This window comes from Cavia porcellus, unplaced genomic scaffold (assembly GCF_034190915.1).
Source record: "Cavia porcellus strain 051 isolate PalLab524CR breed Dunkin Hartley unplaced genomic scaffold, mCavPor4.1 scaffold_9, whole genome shotgun sequence".
NCBI classification, from domain to species: Eukaryota; Metazoa; Chordata; class Mammalia; order Rodentia; family Caviidae; genus Cavia; species Cavia porcellus.
Genome location: NW_026947492.1, coordinates 33,882,196 through 33,908,080, shown reverse-complemented (window position 1 = coordinate 33,908,080; position 25,885 = coordinate 33,882,196). Strand labels below are relative to the sequence as shown.

Genomic DNA, 25,885 nt, shown 5'->3' with positions numbered 1-25,885 from the left:
ATTAATCTGCTGAGACGTATCATAGGCTCCTGATGAGTCACAGACGCACTCTGAGTACCATCTGATCTGCTAGCTAGTAAGAACTAAGTGGCAGAGCTATCTTGCACTCTGGCCTAAGCCAACCAGAAACCTTTCTGATGCTCTGAGCTACGTTAAAGTTGATAACCTTTCAGATCACTCAGCACGACAGACTGCTGTGGTCTGTCCCAAAACATTCATTCTCTTTTGCGCATCATATTTAAAATCTGAATTTAAAATTAAAATAGAGGGGGAAAAAGGAGAGGAAGAGAGAGGAAGGAGACCAAGATGGCAGAGGAGTGAGCAGCAGAGATAACAGCTTCTCTGAGAGTCACCATGCGAACACTGGAAAATAGCATCGTGAGGAAGACAGAGGAGGGAAGTGGGTCCAGTGGACCTCAGAAGAATCTCAAGTGTGAACTGAAGCCCACAGAGAGAGTAAAGAGAGAAACTGCAATAAAGAAGGAGGTAGCTAGTGGCACCTTCTCCCTGAGACAGGGCTCACTACACAGTGTAAGCTGGACCGAAGGTTTTCTCCAGGATCCTACTGTCAGATGTGCCTCTCATCAAATTGGGAGCCACTGATTCAAAGAAGCAGAAACCACACTGCCTCTGTTCTGGTACCAGTGGCCCAGTGGTAGGTCCTCCTGCGTCCCCTCCCAGAGGCGGCAGGAACAGGCTTTCCCTGCACTTGTCAGAGACTGATTTGGCATGAATGTGGCAACGTGAGTTTTAGTACAGTTCCAGGGCCCCTGTAGCCTCTGAAGAGTCTGTGATTATCTTACTTTTCAGTCGTTGCTGAGACAGAATACCTGACACCCAGAGTTAAAGGGGGAAAGGTTTATTTAGCTCAGAGTTTGTAGAGGTTTCAGTCCCTAACTGGCTAGCTCCAAGGCATAGTGACACACAGTAGCGGGGAACAGTTCGTGTTTGTGAGGCAAGCAAGGGAGAGAAAAAACAGCCTCTTTCTGTACTTTATATTGTATGAAAGTTACCCACCTTGGGTGGGTTCAGCACCCATATCCTTAATCCCAGCCTTGAATCTTCAATCAATCACAAACTCTAGCTTCACCCACCTCTGAAAAAGCCTAACACTGTGTGAGGCTTTGGGGAGACATTTAGACACAAACTATAACAGTGACCTACTTGAAAAAACAATATATGTATATAGTAAGTCCTTGACTTAGGAACATTTGAATTGTGAACTTTCACAGGTACAGCTAAGCCTTGCAATATGAGCATTCACACATGGAAACAAATCAAATCGTGGAAGTAGCTCATGTGTCTACCTCACCATCTTAAGGTAACTGTAAAAGTCAAAATAGTTTATTTATAGTCTTTTGGGGTATATTTGGTTTCTTTATGCTTTACATTGTGTATTTGTGTCCCAGATGTATAAGACTCACTTTGCCAGACTTACAAATGAATCCAACTTACAAACATTCTCCCAGAACAAACACATCTGTAAATCTGGGACTTACTACATATAGAGAGATGTATATGTACATCTACATGTTCAGTGTGTGTGTATGTGTGTGCACATGTACGTTTTCAGTTCAAAATGGCTAAAATCCATGACTATAGTAACTACAGGCAACAGCATCTCGGGAAGCAATCAGAAGTGAGATTCGTTATTTGGATTCCTCGTGGTGACAGGAAAGGCTGTGGATAAAGAGGAATCCTTCTACACTGTTCGTGGGAATGTAACCTAATATAACCACTAGAGAAATCAGTTTGGAGAGTCCTCAAAAAACTAAAACTAAAACATTTGTCCCGGCTATTCCCCTTCTACGTATCTTCCCAAAAGAGCTAACAACATCATATTATGACAATACAAGATGTCCATGTTTCTAGCAGCACAATTCATAATACTTAAATCTTGGAAACAGTGTGGCTGTCCAACCGATAGATGAGTAGATAAAGAAAATATGGCATTTACACACCATGGAAGACTATTCTATAAAGAAGGATAAATGAGTCATTTTTTAGGAAAACTTGCATCTTGAGACCATAATGTTATGTGAAATAAATCAGACATACACGCTTAAATATCACACGGTTTCTTGTCGATGTCGCTCCCGGCCTGCAGGAAGAACACGCGACAGATTCTGATAGTGTGCAACCTTGCCTTTATTTGTCTCCACGTGGGCCCCGCGAGGCCTCCTCTCTGCCACCAGCCCTTTCTCGCCGGTGGACTTTCTCTATCCCTCTTTGTGCTTCCTCTCGTGGCGGGAAAGGCATTCACTTTTATAGGGTAACAGTAGCCAATCAGTTCAAAGCGCGCGATGCGGGCTGACTGGCTAACATCAGCTGTTGCTAGGCAGACTATCTTACAGAGCGGGTTGTTTAAGTCGCCAGCACAATCAGGGGGCAGGAAGCAGGCGCCAACTTGACTCACTCGATGGGAGGGGCAATCTAGCTCAGGCTCCGCTCCCACCCACAGGCCCTACGTCCGCCAAGTAAGGCGACCGGTGTAGGCCGCGGCTCCCAACATCTCCCCCTATTTTATTTACTTTGAATGAATGTATGCATCGCAGCCCGCCCTGGATCGAGTGCAGAGGCTTATGCCCTGTGTTGAGGCCCACCGTAGGCCCTTGGCTTGGACCCTGGTCGGCCGTCCCCGGGTCCACCAAGGCCTTGAGACCCTCGTCCTTTTTCCAGGGCCAGGAGTGAACTGGACGGAACCTGGATGCACATAGGCATGCACTCATGCCCCTCCGTGCGATCCCCTCGGAGAGACATCTAGATCTGGGCAGATTCTAGTAATCCAGCGGCTTTCATGCAGTATGGGGTAGGGCCTGGCTTAGGTCGAGTCGTGCTGGGGAGGCACGCTCTTACCCGTCATTGACTCACCTACCCTGCTGTGTAGTGTCAATAGGGAAGGAGTGCGGAAGACCCGCCACATCTAGACCCGGTCGTAGGCCAGTCGAGCGAGCCATGCGTAAGCCTGGGGGTCATTGTGCCCATCACGGGCTGCTGCCAGGGCCGCATGGGCAACCAGGCGTACTTGACGCCGGGCCGCCGCAAGGCGCCCATTAATAAATGATGTGACCCATCGGAGCAAGCATGGTCCTATAAGTAAGAGCAGAAGCAAGGAGCACAGGGGACCTAACAATGGTAAAATATAGGGGAGCAAGCCATTCCAGGCTCCCCAAAAGGGGTTGTCTTGTAGTTCTTTTCTTCTCTTTTCTAGGTCTTCTTGCAGTTTCTTTAATTGGTCTCGAACGATTCTGGACTTGTTGGCATAAAAGCAGCATCTTTCCTGTAAGGCAATACAGATACCTCCCCTCTCTACAGTGAGTAGATCTAGGCCCCTTCTATTCTGCAGAACAACCTCTGCAAGGGAATCAATTTGATCTTGTATCTCCTGAAGGGTTCTCTCAACTATAGACATGTCTTCTATCAATTGCTTGGATAACTGAGTATATTTGGTTAATGAAACTCCTAGGCCCGCAGTCCCGGTGGCCAGGGCTCCAGTTATCCCCAGACCAGCCAAGAGAGGTAAAATCAGTACATCTCTCTTATGTCTTTTTATAAAGGTGTCCACAGCTGGGATGGGAATGGGTTGGTCCCCAGGGACAATACCAATGTCAGGCAACAAGTAAGCTAGGCCACATAGGCCGGTCCAATTACTGGGCAGGTAGGTATAAGCATGACCATTGCCGCAAGCAAATACTTTGCCAAAGGGGGCACATAGCGGCGAGCTACTACTTACATTGGTTATGGACTCACACGAGGCGACTGCCAGCGCTCCAACAACAATATCATAACTATTATTTTGTGGGTACTTTTGGAAACAGGATGCATTAAACTGTCCCATAAACTGGACCCGAAATGGAGGCCCATGTGAGCAATTATAGGGTGTGCTATAATTGTAAGGTTCACTTTCATAGTCTCTAAACGGCATGGCCAGCGGCCATGATTCTCCCATCATCATACACAGCCAACAATCGGAGGCCAGCCCTGGGTCAGTAAGATTGAGTGCTTTGTGGGTAGCCTCTAATATGGATTCAGTAGCGGGGTCAAGGTTAATGCCTCGGGATTTTGGGCGTAGGAGTGGATGGTAATTGACTTCAGGGAACGGATTTAATTGTTCCCATCGCTCGATGACCTGTTCCTGCCGGTACTGGTCTTGGACCCCTCCACCGTCAGAGATGTGAACGGGAGCGGTCATAGACCAACAGACCATTTCTCCAACCTCTCCATTACAACCCGACTGCATGAATGGAGAACTGCCTACAGCAGCGGGAATATGGTTAGGGGCAACAGGGCTTTTAGTTGTAGTTAGCGTTGCCATCCAATAGGTTGTACTCTTAAGTTTGCATTGTTTTGTCTCTGCATAGCATGTAACATGCATGGATTCCTCAAACTTAGTGCAGGGACATGTGGCGAGATCACCAGGCCCTGAGGGACTCACCTTAGGCTTAAGTATGCACTGATAGGATGGTTGACTAAATCCTCCTGCAGTGGAGGGGTACACAACTGAGAATGCTGTTTTATCCCCACAATCGGTCCCTGGTCCTTTTTTGGCGCTAGGTGGTATACTGCTTACCGTGCCACCTCCGCAATCGCACGGACTGCCAAGAAGGCTCGTGCGAAGATCTATTCCAGAAGTGGGGCCCCCCAGCCCCGCATGTACCATACTTATCCTGAGGAGTGCTAGGACAACGCCCCCAACGAAAAAAGCAGCCTTTTTCGGGTTCATCTGGCTGTCAGGCCTGCTGCTGGTCTCCGGCAGGACAGGATTAGTCTTCAGTCGAAGGGCTTGTCGCACGCGTCAGTCTTTCTGGGACCCACAATGGTTCTCGTCCCGGTTCCTGCGGGAAAACACAAACCGCACCTCGGTTCCAGCTGACTACCGGATCCGGGCCCATCCATTGTCCCGTCAGGACATCTTTCCATTTTACCCATCCCTTATTGCTAGGAGATGAATTACAATGCTCCATAGCCGGGGGGTGGTTGTTATTGTTCAGGTTTAAAAAATTGTATGTGAATAGTGCCATGGATAGCCGTGCCTTTGGGGGCAGGCCCTGGCCTACTCCCCCTTTTTGTTTACATAAGATTTCTTTGAGGCTTTTATGAGCTCTTTCAATAATTCCTTGGCCTTGAGGATTATATGGGATACCATGTTTTAAGTGTACTTCCATAGTCTTACAGAACTCATTGAAGGCTTTTCCTGTATAGGCTGGTCCGTTGTCTGTCTTTAATATTTTGGGCTTGCCCCACGCGGCCCAAGCCGCTAAGCAGTGATTGATCACATTAGATACCTTTTCACCTGTCTCTGCAGTTGCGAATATAATATGAGAACAGGTGTCCGTGGAGACATGGACATACTTAAGAGATCCAAATTCTGTCATGTGTGTGACATCCATTTGCCAAATATCGCCAGGGATCAACCCTCTGGGGTTAACCCCCATTGATATGGCAGGCGTGTGTGTGGCGCATGAGCCGCACAGTCGCACGATGTCCCGCGCGTCAGCCCTGGAGATGCGGTACTGGTTGGCTAGCGTCCTGGCATTGACATGGAATTTGTCATGGAACTGACGGGCTTGCTCTATTGGAGATAACATATTGAAAATCCATAACGGGCGAGTGGCCGCGTCAGCAGCCGCATTGCCCTGTACCATGGGCCCTGGTAGGTGTGTATGTGCTCTTATGTGAGTGATGTATATTTTGTTGTGTCTATTTATGAGCAATGTCTGGATAGACAAAAACAAGTTAGTTACTTTGGAGGTTGGTTTAATTGGGCCTGCAGTCTCAAGGACCTGCATGGCATTGACAACATATTTTGAATCAGAAACAATATTAAGGGCCCCTGGGAACTTCTCGAGGACGGTTTGTACAATTTGTAACTCCACCACCTGTGGTTGATCTGGTTCAAACTGTATGTTAACTGGAGGCATGCCTGAGACCACATAGGCCCCTATCCCGGTTTTTGACCCATCAGTATAGACTGTTGTTGCAGGAGTAAGGGGTGCAGGGGCGGTGATTTTTGGAAATATCACCGGATGTTGAGTAATAAACTGTAGTATAGGGTCCTTAGGGAACTGATTGTCTATCTCCCCAAGAAATACACATCTCAGGATGGCCCAAGTATCTATGCAAGCAGTCAGAATTTTTATTTGAGAAGCGGTATAAGGCACCCGAATAGCGTGGGGCGTGGAGCCAAAATGCTGGATGGCTCTACTATGTGCCTCCAGAGCCAGAGAAGCAACTGCTTCCGGGTAATGTTCAATAATCTTGGCAGGTGAAACCTTAGGGTGCACCCACAGAAGTGGTCCTTTCTGCCAAATCACTGCCGTGGGCTGGGAACTGGTCTGCAACAAGCAGACCTCAAAAGGCTGTTCTGGGTCAATTCTCTGTAATGTAGCTTTGCTTAGGGCCTCTTCTATCTTCTTTAGAGCAACTCTGGCCTCTGGGGTGAACTCTCTAGGGGAGGCAATATCCGGATCCCCTCTCAGGAGATCAAACAGGGGCTTTAAGTCCGAATTAGGGATGTGCAAGTAAGGTCTGATCCAATTTATATCTCCCAGTAACTTTTGCATGTCATTTAGGGTTGTAAGATTATCTGTTCTGATGGTTACCTTCTGTGGAGAAATCGATGTAGGGGAGACTTTGGTACCCAAGTAAGTCACTATGTCTCCTCCTTGAATCTTGTCAGGGGCAATATGTAAATTAGCCTTTCTCAGGGCCTTGACCAGTTGGCCTAGCATATCCTCTAACCTATTTATGTCCTTCGCACTGATCAGCAGATCATCCATGTAATGAATGCACCTAACTCTGGGGAAGGCTTTGCGTAGGGGGGCCAGTAGGGAATCAAGGTAAATCTGACACATAGTGGGACTGTTGGCCATACCTTGGGGCAGCGTTATCCACTCGTATTTGAGATCAGGGCTTTCTTGGTTAATGGTGGGTAAGGTAAAGGCGAACCTATGGGTGTCCTCTGGATGCAGGGGGATTGAGAAGAAACAGTCTCTAAGATCTATAACATAAACTGGCCAGGACTGAGGGATGGCTGAGAGAGCTGGCAGCCCCCTCTGGACCGCCCCCAGGGGCTGCATCTGCGCGTTGACCACCCTTAGATCATGGAGCAGCCTCCACTTACCTGATTTCTTTCTAATAACAAAAACAGGGGTATTCCAAGGGGAGGTTGATGGCTTTATGTGCCCTGCCTGAAGCTGGGTTTTGACTATCTCGGTTAACGCTAAAAGCTTCTCCTTGGGTAGGGGCCACTGAGGTACCCAAACCGGATTCAGGGACTTCCAAGTGATCTTAATTGGAGTAGGCAGGAGAACTTCCTCAGCGGCCCCTAGGAAAAACCCAGCCCGTGTCTACCTTCCCTTTTTTCTACAGGTACGGGAGATGTCCGGCCCTGCAGGGCAGAGCCCAGGCCCTTGCCGGGGACATATCCCTGATTCTTAAGTATACCCTTGGCTTGGGGAGAGCAGGTGGATGTAAGAGTGACATCCATCTGAGTGAGGATGTCTCTTCCCCACAAAGATACCGGCAGCTGTAGAACAAAAGGTTGAAAATGTCCTTGGTGACCCTCCTCATCACACCAAGGCAGGGTCACGGCACTAACCTGGGGGGCAGCTACCATCCCCAACCCTTGGAGTGTGTTGTCAGCTGTATTGGTGGGCCAGCTAGAAGGCCAGTCCCTCTTGGAGACAATGGAGCGGTCTGCCCCTGTATCCAGGAGTCCTGTTATATTTCTACCATTAACCCTGAGCGAGAGCATGGGTCTTTTATCAAGAGTCATATGAAGTCCTTCAAAAATTTCTCCAGAGGAGCCAAAACCCTGATCCCCTCTAACCCGTTGTCTAGACTGGAATCTCTCATGGAGACTGGGGAGCAATAAAAGTTGTGCTATCTTATCCCCCTCATTAATCACCATGGTCCCTACATGAGATTGGACCATAATCTTAATGTTTCCTGTGTAGTCTGAGTCTATAACCCCAGGGAGCACGGTAAGGCCCCGGAGGGCTGTGGAGGACCGTCCAATCACTAAACCAACTGACTTTTCAGGTAGCGGTCCTTTGAAGGTGGTCCCGACCACCTGAACGCCCATATCGGGCATTAATAGGAGTCTGGAGGCGACACAGAGGTCCACGCCTGCTGACCCAGGGGTAGCCCTTGTGGAGGGCTGCCACCTTGTGTTGTCCTGTCTAGGGGGCGGGGGCCCGTCCGTAAGGAGGGCCCCCTCTGGCCGTTTTTTGGCTCCTGAATCCCCCTGCCACTAATGCGGTTTCCCTGGGCATCAAAAACTGATCTGCAATCTTTCGCTTTGTGTGTTCCCTTCCTGCATCGTTCGCACACGCCTATTGGCCCTTCCCGTGTATTAACACTGTGCGGACAGTCTCTCCTAATATGCCCTGGTTCCCCGCAGCCAAAACATCCTTTGGGCTTACGATCTCGCTTAGGTCCAGAAGCATCCTTAGATTGTGCTGTCGCGGCTACAAAGGCCGCCGCAAGCTTTGCTGCAGTCATCTGCCCTCCAATCTCCCTACAAATCCTAATCCAAGCATTGAGATCCTTGTTTTTATGCGGGGCAAGAGCCGCTTTGCACTCTGTTGTGCATTGTTCAAAAATGAGTTGTTTGATCAGGGGCTTTGCCACCTCTTGGTCTGAAAAAACTTTATCGCCCGCGTCTTGCATCCTAGCCACGAAATCAACAAATGGCTCTGTGGCACCCTGCACTATCTTAGAAAGGCATAATGAGGCCGCCCCCACACCGTTCACCTGTTTCCATGCGCGGAGCCCAATATTAGAGATTTGGTCATACACCTCATTGGGGAACTGAGTTTGGTCATCCCTATATTTGCCTGAGCCCTGGAGCATATCTTCGTTCCACCTTGCATGCCCCCTGCTAACATTCTTTTCTGCTTGCTCGATGGCAAACTCGGCATACCAGGCTCGCCAATCAAGATAACTACCCGAAGGAAGGCATGCCTTGGCCAGCTGCATCCAATCACCTGGTGTAAGAGGCTGAGAGGCAAGATTCTCTAGCATAGCTATAGTATAAGGAGCTGTGGGCCCGAAGGTCGTGACAGCGCCTTTTAATTCTCTAATCTGTTTTATTTCAAACGGTTCCCAAACATTGCGCCCTTGGCCTGGGGCCATTTGCACAGGATATACTCCATAAAGACCGTAATCCATTCCTTGCATCGGTGGATCCCCTCCGGGCCATCGTTCACCCCTCCATAACCGCCCATGAAAATATCGTCCGCCCCGCGGCACAGCGTCATAAGACGGCGGTCGCGACAGAGTGGAACGGGGCGTCACTTCCTGTGCCGGCTGAGAGAAGGGAGGGTTCCCTGTAGCGGCCTCTCGGCGGGGAGCCGCTTCTGGAAAAGAGTTCCAGAGCGGAGCGGATGGCTCTCTGTCTCCTCCCCACCAGAGAGCGCTCAGGGGCCCTTTCTCCTCTCTTTGCTTTTCCCGGGCCGCGCACGCACACAATTCCAATTCACGGCACAACTCGGCATAGGGGTTTTTGGCCTCTCGGCTTCCTGCCCCACCTTCTGGTTCCTCCTCGCTATCTAAGTCGGAGGACTCTAGAGCTTGGGTGTCCTCTATCTTTCCCTGGATTTTTTCCCCCTGGACAGATCCCTCCCGAGAGCATTCCGACTTTGCCTGCTCAAAAGCCTTGCGTGCGTCTATGATTTCCGCGTCTCTAACTGCTGACGGGAACCCCTTCCCCTCCCCTTCAAGGCACGCATGTATCATTTCCCACAGGGGGCGAATAGCTGGCGAAATATCCCCTTCCAATTCCGCCGAGGCGAGGTCCCCGCCTAACTTCTCCCATGACGGCAGGTTTAAATGCCCCGTGGGTAAAAACCAGGGAGCTACCCTATCTACCTCTGCTATGAATAGTTCCAGTGTTTTTTGACCTACCCTGAGGTCTCTAGCTTTTAAAAGCTTTCTAAGGGCCTTTACCAAGGGCCGCGCCTCCGCGCTCGGTAAATTACCCATCTCTAACCTCTAAGGGCTGTAACTCACCGCGTGTGACTTAAAGAACCCGTCACCTACGCGTGAGCCTGAGGGGAGTCTAAAAGCCCTGTAGGTGCGCGCCACCCAGAGCCCAGGCTTATCCCCAACTCACCTGTCCGGCAGCACCACGCTGGAGCGTTGCACACCACCGCCGTGTCTCGGGGTTGATCAGTCCCCGTGCAGGTCACCAAATGTCGATGTCGCTCCCGGCCTGCAGGAAGAACACGCGACAGATTCTGATAGTGTGCAACCTTGCCTTTATTTGTCTCCACGTGGGCCCCGCGAGGCCTCCTCTCTGCCACCAGCCCTTTCTCGCCGGTGGACTTTCTCTATCCCTCTTTGTGCTTCCTCTCGTGGCGGGAAAGGCATTCACTTTTATAGGGCAACAGTAGCCAATCAGTTCAAAGCGCGCGATGCGGGCTGACTGGCTAACATCAGCTGTTGCTAGGCAGACTATCTTACAGAGCGGGTTGTTTAAGTCGCCAGCACAATCAGGGGGCAGGAAGCAGGCGCCAACTTGACTCACTCGATGGGAGGGGCAATCTAGCTCAGGCTCCGCTCCCACCCACAGGCCCTACGTCCGCCAAGTAAGGCGACCGGTGTAGGCCGCGGCTCCCAACAGTTTCTCCTGTATGAGAAACCTAAATAAAGAGCAAAATAAAACATAGATGACAGGAATCAGGGGCTATTTCTTGAATGGGAACAGGGTCAAAGATGAAAGGAAAGGAAAGAAGGAGAGGAAGGGACGAAAAAAAGCAATTAAGATGTGTTATGTACCTGTACCAACTCGACACAAGAAATGTAAACATGTATGCCAAACACGTACTTAAAAAAAGAGCAACTTATGCTATAGAATGACAAAACTGTTCACCAAGAGAGTATTTGTTAAATGTTCAACCCTTGTGCTGCTGAAGACTAGCACAGAACCATGTGAAAACAAACGGGCTGAAGGTCTGAAAGACTATAGAGTTAAACAGATAGAGTTCCTGGCTTGGAGTCCTAAATTGTTGGCCAGTGACCAGGGAAAAACAAAAGACTTCTGTGATGGCACAAACGAGGACTTCACCACTTGCAGCACCTGGCCTGAGGTAGACAAAACTAAACTCAAAGTTAGCCTCATTGGTTACCAAATTATAATATGAGTTGAATCCACAGCCTCCCTAGCTGTAAGCATGAAAATGAGAACCTTAGCTGAAAGTTCCCCAGACAACTGACTGGACTATATCTAGAATCCCGAACATATTCTGAGCACCCTTGCTAGTCGAAGCTGCCTTGCTCCCCTTCCTGTGGTTTATCTTCCTTCAACAGCTCGCAAGGGGAAGCTTGTTCCTCACTTGCCCTTCCCTCCACTGTTTCTCAGGCCACACTGAGAATGTATCTGTAATGGTCGGAGAACATGGCGGACAGACAACAGCAACTACTGAACGCTCTCTAAAGGCTCGGCTCAGAGGCCAGGAATGATGCGGACTAAGGAGATACGAACCAGTAGAGATATGCTCTGCTGACTCAGGAACGAACTGGGCTGAGAGAATCCAACTTGGAATACAGTCCTGGCGCTAAAATAGGAACAGAAAAATCTCGGTGTGGAGGCTCGACTCCGCGCCATTGGAAACCGCGGCTTGGATTTCCCGCCGCGCGGCGGCCGGCTACCTCCACAGCGGCTCAGCAAGGAGAGACGCGACCCCCGAGCTCTGGGAACGGGCGTCTGGGAACGGTCTCGGAAACGCGACGGGCAGGAAGGAAGGCTGACTGGTGGCGAGGTGAGCGAGGAACTGACTCCCTACCGCAGTCTGACTCCAGCGGAGGATTTTCTGGGCGCGGGCAGTCCTGTAAGAGCAGGGCGCGGTGGCAACTGCAGCCGCACATTTCCCTCTCGGACGGGATTGGTGAAAGGTGCCTGGCCGGAGGGACGCTGCTCGCGGACTCCCTAGGCTGGCCTAGCCCAGATCCCAGAGCCTGACGGTGGCCCGGAGGAGCGACCGACTTCCGCGTAGGCTGCCTCCTCCGCAACTCCCTGGGGCGCAGCGGTGAGCTGGAACAACTAGCCAGCGCAATTCGATCAAGCTGTAGCTGACAGGCAGGGAAGCCGGGCCTCCTGTGTAAGATTACATTTTATAAGGAACAGAAAATATGGGGAAGGGAAGCAACAAAAAAGGCTCCTCGACCCCCAATCCTGAGAATCAGGCAATAGTGGACACTGTACCAATATACATTAAGCGCCATTTAGAGAGCCTCATAGACCAATTCAGGAATGAAGTTATCAATGACCTGAAGCTAGAAGTATGCAGAATAGTTAGAGAAATGCTAAGCACCACCCAGGAAAAAGCAGATGGTGGAGTGGAAGAACAGAAAAAGAGGGGAGAATTGCTTGATGGAGAAAACAGAGAAAGCATTGAGTATGTGAAGCAGGTGCAAAGGGACTATCAAGAAATCAAGAAGTATACCCAAGACTGGCATAACAGCTTGAAAGAAACTAAGGACAGACTATCTGAATTGGAGGGCAGACTTGAAACATGGGAGAATGAAATGAAAAACTTCTTAAAAATAACAAAGAAACACACAGCAATAATACAAAGACAAGAAGATGATAAGAGGAGCCATAACTTAAGGATTAAGAACATAAAAGAAGAAGTAGGGACACAAACAAGTGAACTACAAAAGCTACTCACAGAAATAATCCAGGAGAATTTTCCTAATTTAGCAAAAGGTAAAGATACTCAAATGTATGAGGCATACAGGACCCCAGCTACCTACAACCCTAACAGAGAAACACCCAGGCATATAATAATTAAAATTCCAGAAATTCAATACAAGAACAGAATATTAAAAGCTGTAAGAGACAAGAAACAGATCACTTACAAGGGAAGACCCATCAAAATTACAGCAGATTTCTCTTCACAAACCATCAAATCACGAAGAGCATGGGGAGAAATAATTCAAGCTTTGAAAGATAATAATCTCCAGCCAAAATTGAGATATCCTGCACAACTGTCCCTGGAAATTGATGGAAAAACGAGGTGCTTCCAAGATAAAGAGGAACTGGGGGAATTTGCAACCACCAATCCAACCCTACAGAAAGTATTGCAGGATATTCTAAAAAAAAGAAAAATGCAAAGAACCCAGAAATAGGGGCGGGGAGGCCACAACGAATAGAGCAGAGACCAAAACGAAGAAGACAAACTGACAGCTACTGACAGAAAAAGAGCTCAACAGAAATGAGACAGAGAAGATTGGATGATAGGAACAGCTTTTTTTGGAGAAAATGACATCTTAATAGGTAATGCTGATTTAGTACCATCTTGTTTTGAAGTCTCATCTAGCTTTTGTTCTTCTGTCTCCAATGGTCTAAACAGGTTGTATCTTATTGGATTTTACTATGTATGATAGTATAAGAAAAAACCTTTTAAAGACAAGGAGATTATACAGAGACCATTGTTCATTTTCTGTTAGTCGATTCTAAATACTCTATAATGCTGTTATTCTCTTAAATGGATTTACATTGTTTTGATATACTTAATGCTACAGTATATGAAGTTGTACTCAAGGACTTCAGGGAGGGAGTCAATATGGTAACTATTTTTGGGTCAGGATTAGCTAGTGGTGAAACACTATTCTGCTTAAATGGTTATGTTTTGATCTGCCCTGTTTCGCTGTTATGCCCTCTTCTTTTCTCAATCTCCACTCCATTATTTACTTTTTTATTTTTACCCATTTAATTACAGGGAAAAATATAGCAGGATATAATATAGTAACCCACTTTGACTTTCTATTATCTCGATTTGAAGCCCTGTATTACTCTCACCATCTTGTTTTTGACTGAGGTTCCTATATTCTGTTTTGCTGGATAGTATCAGGTTCGAAAGTTTAGGCATCAGCTGAGAAGATAATGAGATTCATTATAACGCCCATTCTCGTTGACTTTTATCTACTTTTGAAGACCTACAATGTCTCCAATGTTTTGGTTTTGTCAGTTTTATTCTTTACGGTTTTGTTCAATTGTATTACAACTAATGATATAGGCAATTCTATTAGAAATAGCGGGAGGCATTAGGGTAACCATTGTTGATCACCTTGTATTATGTTTTTATATTATCTATTATGTCCACCCTTTTGACTTGACCGATTCTGTTCTGTTATGTCACATTTGGTTTTACTCTCTTCCAAAAAAGCAACAAGAACCGTGGGATCAATGAAACCCAAAATGTGTAATAGTCACTGTACAAAAGAGAGGAAAAGAAAGTGCTCTAAACTATATAACTGCATGTATATTTAAAAGTATAAGATAGAAAATGATATCACAGAGTTTTATTGGATCATTGAACAGAACTGTTTGCAGTATCATCGGTGGAATGTCCACTCTACAAGCTTTAATTTTGTGACTTGAACAATTATTTCTAAGATGGCAATATGTAATCCATTAACTAGTAATTTCCTACTGCGCATTTTTTTATTCTGTAAATCTGTATAACTTGTACCCCTTCACTGTTTTTTTTTCTTTCTTTTCTCCTTAAATAAAAATTAAAAAAAAAAAAAAAAGAGAATGTATCTGCAGTGTGCTCTGAGAGGGCAGTTACGAAGTGAGACTGAGGAGCGATGGTTTCACCAGTGCATAACAGAAAAAAAGAAAAGAAGCTAAAAGGAAAAATGTGCACTTTACTGGGCAGAACAGCCCATGTTTGCATTCCCAGCACTGGGCAAGTTTGAGTCTCGCCTCAAAAAATTAAAATTCAGAGAGATCCTGTCTTAGTGTGAAGGTGCTGGGTTCAATCCCTGATGTCACAAACAAAAATACAACAGCAGTAGCAACGTACCCCTAAAAGTAGTAACAGTGGGTGTTAGGAAAGTAGAAAGGATTAAAATTTTAGATTAAGATGAAATTATCAACATGAATGGCAGTATCATTCTGAAAACCCTGGGCTCCATCAAACAGCTGACGGGAATTTTAATCACATGCTCCATTTTATCCAAAGCTGGCCTATTGTGGAAACCTGCTGGCCAGACTTACTACGGCAAAGCTTCACATACACTGATGATGTGGAAAGCTACAAAAGCAGCAGAAAACAGATCATGCATCTGCAGTGGGGTAAGAAGTGCCTTTTTAAGAAATACGTATGCGTTGGAGGGATGATAAGGGTGTTCCCTCTTTCAGCTTAATTTGATGCTGAAGACAGTCTATTCACTTGATGAATTCATCACTCTGGACAGGCTGTTGAGACCTGATGAAGAATTCTGTAATTAACAATGGGGACCCTGAGGTGTTTCTTTACTTACAACAACCTGTATCCTTAATTATCTGTGAATATTTTGAGTTAATTGCAAAACCAAGTGAGAGAAATCTTAGTTAAATATGAGTTCTCATTCTCAGCAGTCCACAAACGTGGGTCACCCTTTGTGATCTGCCCTTGCTTATCTGCGCTAATTGAAATTGAGATGCCAGAAATTCCTTCGTGTAATGCAAAGGAAATAACTCAAAGGCTTAGGGAAATAGGAATGTTGGGATGGATGTTTAATAGACAACTGCTCACTCATTTGTGCCCCTTAAAGACTAAAGAGGCTGCTCCAAGCCTGTGAGAAACACTGGGAGGAGGAGCCGTTGCATCGTTGGGTGTTGCTAGCATGGTAATCAAGAAATACCCAATCAAGATGCATGTTCTGTTTTCTAAAAGGATAAAATCTGTAAACCGTGGGTTGCAGAGGTTAGCTAGAAACAAAATGGATATTATTACAAATATAGACAGCATCATCTTTCCTATGGGACCTGGCAGTGTCTCATTAATTATGGATTCCCTACAAATAAATTATAAGGCTGCCCATGAAGGTCCTGTTCTGAATAACACTAAAAACAAAACAGAAAACACTTAGGATTAGTGAATAAAGATTGACTTGAGTGTTTACAGATTTACAACTGATAGGACCTGCTGAGCAAGAAATAAGAGATAACCAAGATGACTTGTTAAGACACTTACCTACATCCCAGAAGAGAAAGTAAATCCCACAAAATCACAAGGGTCTGACAATGTTTCTAAGGGATCAGGAGGTCTCCTAAATAAAGGTTAAAATAACTACTAATCATAACTATAAAACAGTCTATACTATGAGCCAGCAGCAGCTATACAGGGGCCAGGAGGAGAAACAAGAAGCCAATTCGCCCCTCCCATGAGGCAGCCAGCAGGCAGGCTGGGCGATAAGAACACATACACACTCACACACACACCCAACCCGTTTCTCAGTCAGTGGGCATTTAGGTTGTTTCTAAGATCTAGCTATTACAAGTTGTGGAGGGTGCTGGGAAACAAAAGAACCTGCTCGCCTCCCTGGTAGGCAGCCATGAGCCTGCCAGCACATGGGCTGAGAACAAACATCTCTTCCTCCCTCCCCATTAGCAAATGGGAGCCAGAGGTCTGAGCATCTCATGGGAGGATGACCATATGCAATATAGCAAATATGGGGGATTTCCTTCTACCATCTCTTTGAAGGCAAATATTATCAACTGTTTTGCTTTGTTCTGATTAATCGTTTTTGCTCTATTCAATATTCTGTTTTGATAGGTTTTGTGATATTCTGTTTTTGGTTTGATTGTGCTATACCTGATTGAAACAACAACTATTGTGAAGGTAACAAGATGTACTTGGCACCTATTACTGTTATCCCGGTAACCTGCTGTGAAGTTCTGCACCAATTTCACTGCATTGTCTCGACTGGCTTTGTTCTGTCTTGTTCTATTGTATTTTACTACCTTCAGAATGATAACAACAATAATAAATTGTGCTGCTATGAACATGGATGCATATGTATTGCTGTGGCACAATGGCTGGTACAGTGGTACAGTGACTGGTACAGTGGTTGCACCAGTCTACACTCCCACCAACAGGAGAGAAGGGTTCCTTTTTCCCCACAGCCTCTCCAGCACTTGTTATTGCTTGATTTTTTTGATAAAAGCTATTCTTTCCAGGATGAGGGGAATCTCAGTGAGCTAAATAAACCTTTCCCCCTTTAACTCTGGGTGTCAGGTATTCTGTCTCAGCAATGACAGAAAAGTAAGATAATCACAGACTCTTCAGAGGCCACAGGAGCCCTGGAACTGTGCTAAAACTCACGTTGCCACATGCATGCCAAATCAGTCTCTGACAAGTGCAGGGAATGCCTATTCCTGCTGCCTCTGGGAGGGGGCGCAGGAGGACCTACCACTGGGCCACCGGTACCAGAACAGAGTCAGTGTGGTTTCTGCTTCTTGGAATCAGTGGCTCCCAATTCGATGAGAGGCATGTCCGATAGTAGGATCCTGGGGAAAGACCTTCAGTCCAGAAGCAATATAACCTGAAAAAGCAACTGTCTCTGCATTTCCCACATTTTTAATGTATATGTGGGTTTCTTCAAATGTGGGATGGTGGAAGCCAATAAGGAGCGACAAATGTCCACTTTGGGTCACAAGATTAATTGACATTCACAAAATAATATTTTAGCCAGATGTGGTGGCACTGCCTGTAATCCTAGCTCTTTGGGAGCGTGAGGCAGCAGGATTCTAGTTCAAGGCCACCCTGAGTAACTCAGTGAGACTGCTGCAAAATAGAAAATGAAAAGAATTGGAGATGTGGTTCAGTGGTAGAGCACTAGCATGAGAGCCACTGGGTTCAACTCTTACACCACAGAAACAAACAAGAAAACAAAACTTTCTCAAACTCTTCTAATTAAAAAAAATTCAAGATTTTCAGTTTTGTTTACTGGAGTTGAGTGTGTCTGTGCGTCTCTTTCTTTATTTGTGTATATTAGAAGGACACACAAAGACTTAAAAAATAGAAGAGCTGGGATACAGCTTGGTGGTAAAGCGCTCGTGTAGCTGCATGTGTGAAGCCCAGCATCTCAAAAGAACAAGCAAAAACATTAAAAATTAAAGGTTACATTTTGCGTTTTCTCTTTCAAGTATTAGATTTAACACATCAATTCTGAAATCTTGTCTTATATGTTAAAAAGTTTCAAACATAGTAACAGTATTTTAAAGGCTGTTTATTTAATTAGTTTGGTGCTGGGGATTGAACTCAGGGCTTTCTGAATGCCAAGTACATGCTGTACCACTGAGCCATACCTCCTGCCCCAAGGAGTCTTTATTTTTAATACTTGTTGGCCAATTATACTAAAATTTCCTGGGTGTATTTTGCATGGTTTTAAATAGAAAAAATAATCATCCCATCTCCACAGAGCAAATCCCGCTCAGTGAATGGCAGCTGTAGCCCCACAGCACGCCCTTAAGTGGCAGCCCATTTCTAACACAGAGGCTCCAGCCATCACGCTACTTCTGGCAAATGAGAGACTGCATGCCAGATCAAAGCCCATTTAGAGAAAGAAAATAATCCCAAACCACTCCTTTGATGTCACGAAAGGCCATTAATGTACATTACATCTGTCTAATTTAAAACTTCTGCCCTGTGCTGGTATGAGTTAATTGCACACCTCTCAAGACCCAGCATTAAATTACCGCGGGCTTGGATGGGAAACATGACTGTGCCGTGGTAAATGACAGGGTTTAGAGTCAAGTCCACAGTCACACCTTCCGGTGCTTTCCCTGCATGTTCCTCCTAAGTAACACTTTCAGTGGGTGAGGGGATGATAAATGTGTCCTACAGGTGGGTCTCCTGTCCTGGTCTGCTTCTTCCTGGCCTCGACCTTTTGATTCCCTAGAGCAGTGGTGGTGAGCCTACAGCATGAGCGCTGCAGCGGGCACAGAGCCAAATCACCCCAGCAGCGGAGCAGCGAATATTTGGGGTTAATTGCAGTGTTGGCAGTCTGCAATAATTAAGTGAATTTTGGGTTGCAGTTTGGGTACTTGATCTCTAAAAGGATTCACCATGATTGCCCTAGAACATAATGAACAATCTGTGTCTTTCTTTTCTCCCGCAGCCAGCTATGGTCACTTCCTTCCTGTCTTAGTCACCAGGGCTGAAGTGAGGGTGTTACTAGGTTAACAGTATCTCTTAACTATACCCACCAGTTAGACGACCATCTATTCTTTCCAAATACTTTAGAACGTGGCCTTGTATTACAATTTTAGAAAATTTCATTTTGGAAATTTTATTCAAGTGTGCAGAAATGGAAAGAATTGAAGTAATGGGAAAAATTAAACACAGGCTGATATAGTACATAAGATGGCACTGTCAACTCTGTCTACCTCTCGCTAGTGTGGGAAATGCAGCAGTGGGGTACAGAATTTTAAAAGAAAAGGGCTCTTGCCTTCACATCTTCTGTCTGTTTTGAAGTAGGAAACACAGGTGGACCTTGGGAGACAGAAACTGAAGGAATATACAGAAAGGGGGCAGAGGGACGTGATCAGACCAGAGTCAGAGACACAGAAGCAGGACGTGAGAAGCTCCTGTGGATGCTGGGAATTGGCGTGCTCACGAAAGGGGCTGGGACCTAGAAAACCAGCGCGGTCTAAAACCGTGGGTCTCACGCACAATACCTAGGTACTTAAAGACAGTTACCACAAAGAAAAGAAAAAAAGAGTTCATAACAGCTTGTACTTTCATTGCCATCCTCAAGGGTAGGTATCCTCAAATAGGAAGCAACCTTTGTCGCTGCTGTTTGTTAATATATTTAAAGTTTTGTAAGTTGATGTGTCATAATTGTACATATTTATGAGTACTGTGTATTATTTCAATTCATGTATGCAACACATTATGAACATATCAGGGTAAATATCCATTATCTGTTACTATCTTTGAAATTTTTAACATCCAAATGATCGTTTCTTGGTGCTAGGGATATTCAAACTCTTCTCACTAGCTATTTTGGAATCTACAATGGTTGTCAACCATAATAACCCATTCTGTGCTCAAATCATAAGAAGGTATTCTGTGAATCCCTGAGTTTGACCCTCAGAACTGCAAAAAAAAAAAAAAAAAAAAAAAAAAAAAAAAAAAAAAGGAAAAAGAAGAAAAAAGAAAAGAAAAAGAAAGCCTTTTACTCTCTATTTTCATATGATTCAGGGCCTTACCTATGAATGCTCCACCCTTGAGCAATGGCCCCAACCCAAGAGGGTCTATGTCTAGGTGAAAACATGAGGTGTCTGTCTTTCTGGGACTGATATTTCATTTAACATGTCAGGAGGCAGCCTTCAAAAGGAAACAGAAACATTAACTGAGCTTACTTGGAAGTTAGCAGACCCAGGAGCGGGAAACAGAGTGGAGGAAAGGGAAGAGAACGGGAAGGAACAGAATGATAAAAACGAAGTTAACTAACTTTTTTCAAGGTCATTTAATGAGCTCTGACTGATGTCAGTATGATAGGGAATCTTAAGACTTCTCTCCAATCATCCTTAAGAAAACCTAAGTGCAAACAGATGTGGCAAGCGGTTGGTCAAATGATGCTACCAGTATTATAGCAAAAAGCTTTTTTTCTTCAAAGTTTCCGGTTTTATCTTAAAAATTCATGCAAATGGGTCAGGAATATAGCTCAGCGGCACAAGCGCATGCCTGGCAAGCACACAAGGTCTTGAGTTCAATTGCCAGCACACACACACAAAAAAATTCATGGAAATGTCTCTGCTTTTCCCATTTCTTCAAACGTAGTTTTTAATTTAAAAATGTTTTAGGCCATTCACCATTCATTAAAACTGCTCTCCCAAGAAACTTTATCCTATATTATGGCCTATGATTTTGTAAAGTTGATAAGCCACTGGAATCTGTGACAGATCTATGATTCATTTGAGAAACAGATGAAGAGCCATTAGCTCATTTCCAAATGTTGTATTTGAAAATATTGTGACTTTCAGTTAAGTATACTCAATCATTTTACCAAATATTTTAATAATCTGTAGAATCCAGGGTGTAAAATTTTAAACTTTTGCCTGTTCTGTTCTCAGAAGAGCAAATGAAGCTTTGCATTATTCCTTTCTGCAGGGAATATTTAGTTCAATCAGAGGTATTGCTTCTTCTAGTGACACCATGTGTTTTCTCTTGTTAAATACGGTCAATAAGGGCTGAGATCTAGCTCAGCAGCACAGCACCTGCCTGGCAAGTGTGAAGTCTTGAGTTTGATCCCTCATGCCAAATAAATAAATAAATCTAGTTCTTCTATGCCTCAGAAAAGTGCAATATTTTAGTCTGTACATGTGGAAAGAACATTGTCAATCAATTAAAAAAACAGAGGGCGTAGGGAGTGGGAATCCTAAGGCTGTGCTCAGCATGACTAGCCGTCTCACCTTTGCTGGGGGTATTTGAGGTGTTACAGTAAAGAGACAAACCTGCTTTTTTTATGGCCTAACATCAAAAAAAAAAAAAAATCTTGAGAAATGTCAGGCAGCACTGCTAAATGAACATATAAGAGAAGGCAGCACGCACCAGAATATTTAAATAAAATTGGAGAATCATTTATAAGTGAGTATCAGAGAGGGTTAAGCATGAATTCCTTCTTTTGAAAACAAAAATGTTCATATTTCTTTGAGCATTAAAATTAGCCTTCCCATACTCTGGTTTCTCTTCAGATCGCATAAATCTTTCAACATTCTGCTAAAATTAGCCCTAAATCCTGTACTACTCAGTACCACTTCTGCACAGGGTTATGAGGAAGGTTTGTTCAAGATAAACATCTCTCAACTAAATATAAACAATTCAACGGCTCCAGTTTTCAGAGTAAATTTTATTTATGTATGTGTGGGTGCAAAATGAGAGGGAAGAGATAAAAGATATAAAATGCGGTTATTTCCCTCAAACTCTAGCTGAAGGGCAAAGGAAGCAAACACTGCCAGCTGGTTTCTGAAGCTGAGATTTTGTCTGGATTGCCTTTTGGTAGCAGAACTCCCTAGGCCGTCACAGCCCAGGTTGGGGAAGCTGAAGCAATCTGCTCATCCCACAGCCCCCCGCGTTCATGTGTGAGTTAGGGAGAAAGAAAACGTCTCCCCACCTGAGCTGAAGATCCAGCGGGGGACAGACAAACAGGTAAGCTAAGAAATGGTGAGTGCTCCACCCACGGTGGGCGAGCAGAGCAGGCAGACCCGGAACCGAGGCCTGGGCGGCGGGGTGTCCAGTATTCCCAGGTTGGTGTCCCGGGCAGACCTCGAGCCCCACAGTGGGCTGGCTCCGGGAGGGCATCTGTCCGCTGGACAGTGGTCAGCGTCAGCCTTGGCAGGGCACAGCGGGGTGGAGGAGTGTGGCTTCCACCAGGGGAGGAAAACACTCCCAGGGGAAGCATCAGATTCCTGAAGTGTGTCCAGCCCTCGTGGAAAAGATGTAGTTCGGGCTGCAGTTCAAGTAAACTTCTGAGGAGCTTCAAAAGCCCGCATTTGGCAATTCGATCAAGGCTCTTCAGGAGCCTCCTATTTCACTGCGACTTCTGAGGCAAAGGCATTGTTTACAGCGCAGCGAGCTGGAGTAGTCCAGGGAAAAAAGAAGAGGAAAAAGCAAGCCCGAAACCTTGCTGGCGGAGGTCGGCACTCGGCTCTCCGCGGTCTCTGCGCCCCCGGGCTCCTCGTGCCGCTACCTGGCGTCGCGCACGGCTCCGCTAACGGCCGGGGCCACCTTGTAGGGCCTCTGCGTCACCCCCCGGGTGTGATATTCAGTGTTTGGAACGCTTGCCACACCCACAGCTCGCTCAGAGACGGACCAATGGGTCGGGGTGCGTGGGGATTAAAGCGGGACGATTTACAATGGGAACCCGCCGCCGCTCACAGCCGCCTTGCAAACCTGCCGGGAGCGGGGACAAGCGCCGCCGCCCGCGGAGGACGAGGGCGAGGGTGAGGCCGAGGGCGCGGCGGACCGCGGCTGCGCCCTCGCCTGGAGGGGACTCGCGGGTCGGACGGCCCCCGCGCGGCGGAGGCGGAGCCCAGGGGACGAGCTCGGAGGGCGCCGCCTGCTGGGCCGCTGGGGCTGGCGCCCCACGCACGCTCCGACCTCGGCTCGGTGAGGAGCTTCCTGGCTGAGTTGGCCCGCGCGCATCACCTACACCAGCACTGCGCACTACCCAGAGCAGCTGCAGGATCACCTGCACCAGCACCCTGCACCTACCCAGAGCAGCTGCAGGATCACCTGCACCAGCACCCTGCACCTACCCACAGCAGCTGCAGGATCACCTGCCCCAGCGCCCTGCACCTACCCAGAGCAGCTGCAGGATCACCTGCACCAGCACCCTGCACCTATCCAGAGCAGCAGCAGGATCACCTGCACCAGCACCCTGCACCTACCCACAGCAGCTGCAGGATCACCTGCACCAGCACCCTGCACCTACCCACAGCAGCTGCAGGATCACCTGCCCCAGCGCCCTGCACCTACCCAGAGCAGCTGCAGGATCACCTGCACCAGCACCCTGCACCTACCCAGAGCAGCTGCAGGATCACCTGCACCAGCACCCTGCACCTACCCACAGCAGCTGCAGGATCACCTGCACCAGCACCCTGCACCTACCCACAGCAGCTGCAGGATCACCTGCCCCAGCGCCCTGCACCTACCCAGAGCAGCTGCAGGATCACCTGCACCAGCACCCTGCACCTATCCAGAGCAGCAGCAGGATCACCTGCACCAGCACCCTGCACCTACCCGCAGCAGCTGCAGGATCACCTGCACCAGCACCCTGCACCTACCCACAGCAGCTGCAGGATCACCTGCCCCAGCGCCCTGCACCTACCCAGAGCAGCTGCAGGATCACCTGCACCAGCACCCTGCACCTACCCAGAGCAGCTGCAGGATCACCTGCACCAGCACCCTGCACCTACCCACAGCAGCTGCAGGATCACCTGCACCAGCACCCTGCACCTACCCACAGCAGCTGCAGGATCACCTGCCCCAGCGCCCTGCACCTACCCAGAGCAGCTGCAGGATCACCTGCACCAGCACCCTGCACCTATCCAGAGCAGCAGCAGGATCACCTGCACCAGCACCCTGCACCTACCCACAGCAGCTGCAGGATCACCTGCACCAGCACCCTGCACCTACCCACAGCAGCTGCAGGATCACCTGCCCCAGCGCCCTGCACCTACCCAGAGCAGCTGCAGGATCACCTGCACCAGCACCCTGCACCTACCCAGAGCAGCTGCAGGATCACCTGCACCAGCACCCTGCACCTACCCACAGCAGCTGCAGGATCACCTGCACCAGCACCCTGCACCTACCCACAGCAGCTGCAGGATCACCTGCCCCAGCGCCCTGCACCTACCCACAGCAGCTGCAGGATCACCTGCACCAGCACCCTGCACCTATCCAGAGCAGCAGCAGGATCACCTGCACCAGCACCCTGCACCTACCCACAGCAGCTGCAGGATCACCTGCACCAGCACCTCGCACTACCCAGAGCAGCTGCAGGATCACCTGCACCAGCACCCTGCACCTACCCAGAGCAGCTGGAGCTGAGGCGAGGGTGGAAAGACCCGAGTGCTAAGTCGAGGGCCCTGGCAACAGAGAGACTATTACCTACTCCGGTCAAGATGCTGCTGAGATTGTGCCTACTGATCGTTTTCCTTGGAGAACAGTTTTGATTAATTTACTGCGGTCTAGTCTTTCTGCTGCTGCCATCTCATCACGCTTGGACTCCAGGAATTTTGTTCCAATCAACAGCGACTGCCCCTGGGTTAAGAACGCCACTGTTCTTGGCCAGCAGGACAGTGTTACATGTGCTGCCATTCAACCCTGCTTCTTTGCCAGCTGGGACATTTAATGCCGTGTTCACACGGATGAGCTCGAATCTGTGGGCACCAGTAAACACTGCTGAAATGTATGCTCCCCGCAGTGTCTCTGCGTTGTGTCCTTTTCTTGTGCTGCCTGTTACGGTTAATCAACATTTTATGGTTCCTCGAATCATTGGAAAGTATGTGGACTCTAAAAATGTTACATAGCAATTAGATGATTGTGTGCCTACTGGTATAAACTAAATAGATTGACATTAATCAGAAAAGTGAAACGGTGCCGTCTTCTGCATTCTAATAATTTGCATACATTTACCATATTTCCTATATGTAACAACTGTGTTGTATGAAATGGGACCCACTTCATACAACACAAACATACTGTGTTTTGCCGACAGTACTGTGACCAGCAGACATTACTGAAATACTGTTGAACTGTATGTTCCTCATGATATCTGTGTTGTGTTCAACATGTGTGATTTGCAGGCAGTAATGTGACTAAATTAGCGCTAATGCGTGATGTGATTTCTACCGAGAGGATGATATGTTTTATTGGTCCCCAGACTAGATAGATGATGAATCCCTTAACTCTGCTTCTGCACAGTGTTACTTTTGAGCTTTGTCCAACTCCTTACTTACGTTCTATATTGTTTCAGTGCTTGCTATGTTTAGCTTTTTTTTTTTTTTTTTGTCTTTTTCCTTTTTATCGGTACCAGGGATCGAACTCACGACTGCCTGCTTGCAAGGCAGGCGCTTGTGCCGCTAAGCTAAATCCCCCGCCCCGCTATGTTTAGCTTTTACACATTTTATAACACAATGTGTAACATGATTGCACAACAACCTATTTCAGGGTACACCATCCATTCTGCTGACTTTAAGGCCAAATACCAGGAAAAGGATTACAAGTGATGAGAATATGAAATGCAGGTGTTTGCTGACATGACCTTGGCTGCTGCCTTTTTGCAGGGAAGCTGGCTGTTTCCCTGGGAAAGAAATGTTATGTTCAGATAGCCTTGAGTGCGCTGTGAGAGTGTCCTTGGTCTCAACCAGACCCAACATTCTCTGCTGTAAGACATGCAAGCCTGCTGGCACCAAGCCACTTTTGTCTGAACACAGCACTTAAGAACTAACAAACTGGGTACAGTGTTGGCAGTTTCTCTCTTGCCTGCTGAAAGTTCTGTTTTGTACAAGAGCCTTCCCCAGAGGATTCTCCATCTTTGGTGCTGACTCCTGCCTCATTGTGTGGTAATATATCATTTGACTGTGCTCATATCT

The 25,885-nt window shown here is 47.1% G+C and overlaps 2 protein-coding genes across 2 annotated transcripts; one reads left to right on the top strand and one right to left on the bottom strand.

The window, feature by feature from the left end:
* Positions 1–2,293: 2,293 nt before the first annotated feature.
* LOC134477663 (syncytin-1-like) lies at positions 2,294–4,723 on the bottom strand. Its single transcript, XM_063256166.1, has one exon. The coding sequence runs from the start codon at positions 4,721–4,723 to the stop codon at positions 2,924–2,926; it is 1,800 nt and encodes a 599-aa protein (XP_063112236.1). The 3' UTR covers positions 2,294–2,923.
* Positions 4,724–21,947: 17,224 nt separating this feature from the next.
* LOC134477492 (uncharacterized) lies at positions 21,948–24,366 on the top strand. The gene is made up of 4 exons (XM_063255602.1): positions 21,948–22,065; positions 22,354–22,542; positions 22,667–22,895; positions 22,944–24,366. The coding sequence occupies exons 1-4, from the start codon at positions 21,948–21,950 to the stop codon at positions 24,364–24,366; spliced, it is 1,959 nt and encodes a 652-aa protein (XP_063111672.1).
* Positions 24,367–25,885: the final 1,519 nt, after the last annotated feature.

Excerpts from the sequence above, each read along its gene's own strand:
- LOC134477663 (XM_063256166.1), bottom strand. The coding sequence starts at position 4,723 with ATGAACCCGAAAAAGGCTGCTTTTTTCGTTGGGGGCGTTGTCCTAGCA.
- LOC134477492 (XM_063255602.1), top strand. The coding sequence starts at position 21,948 with ATGGTGAGTGCTCCACCCACGGTGGGCGAGCAGAGCAGGCAGACCCGG. Across the intron at positions 22,066-22,353 it reads GGCAGACCTCGAGCCCCACA|CGCAGCGAGCTGGAGTAGTC; the intron begins GTGGGCTGGCTC and ends CATTGTTTACAG. Across the intron at positions 22,896-22,943 it reads CACGCTCCGACCTCGGCTCG|CACTGCGCACTACCCAGAGC; the intron begins GTGAGGAGCTTC and ends CACCTACACCAG.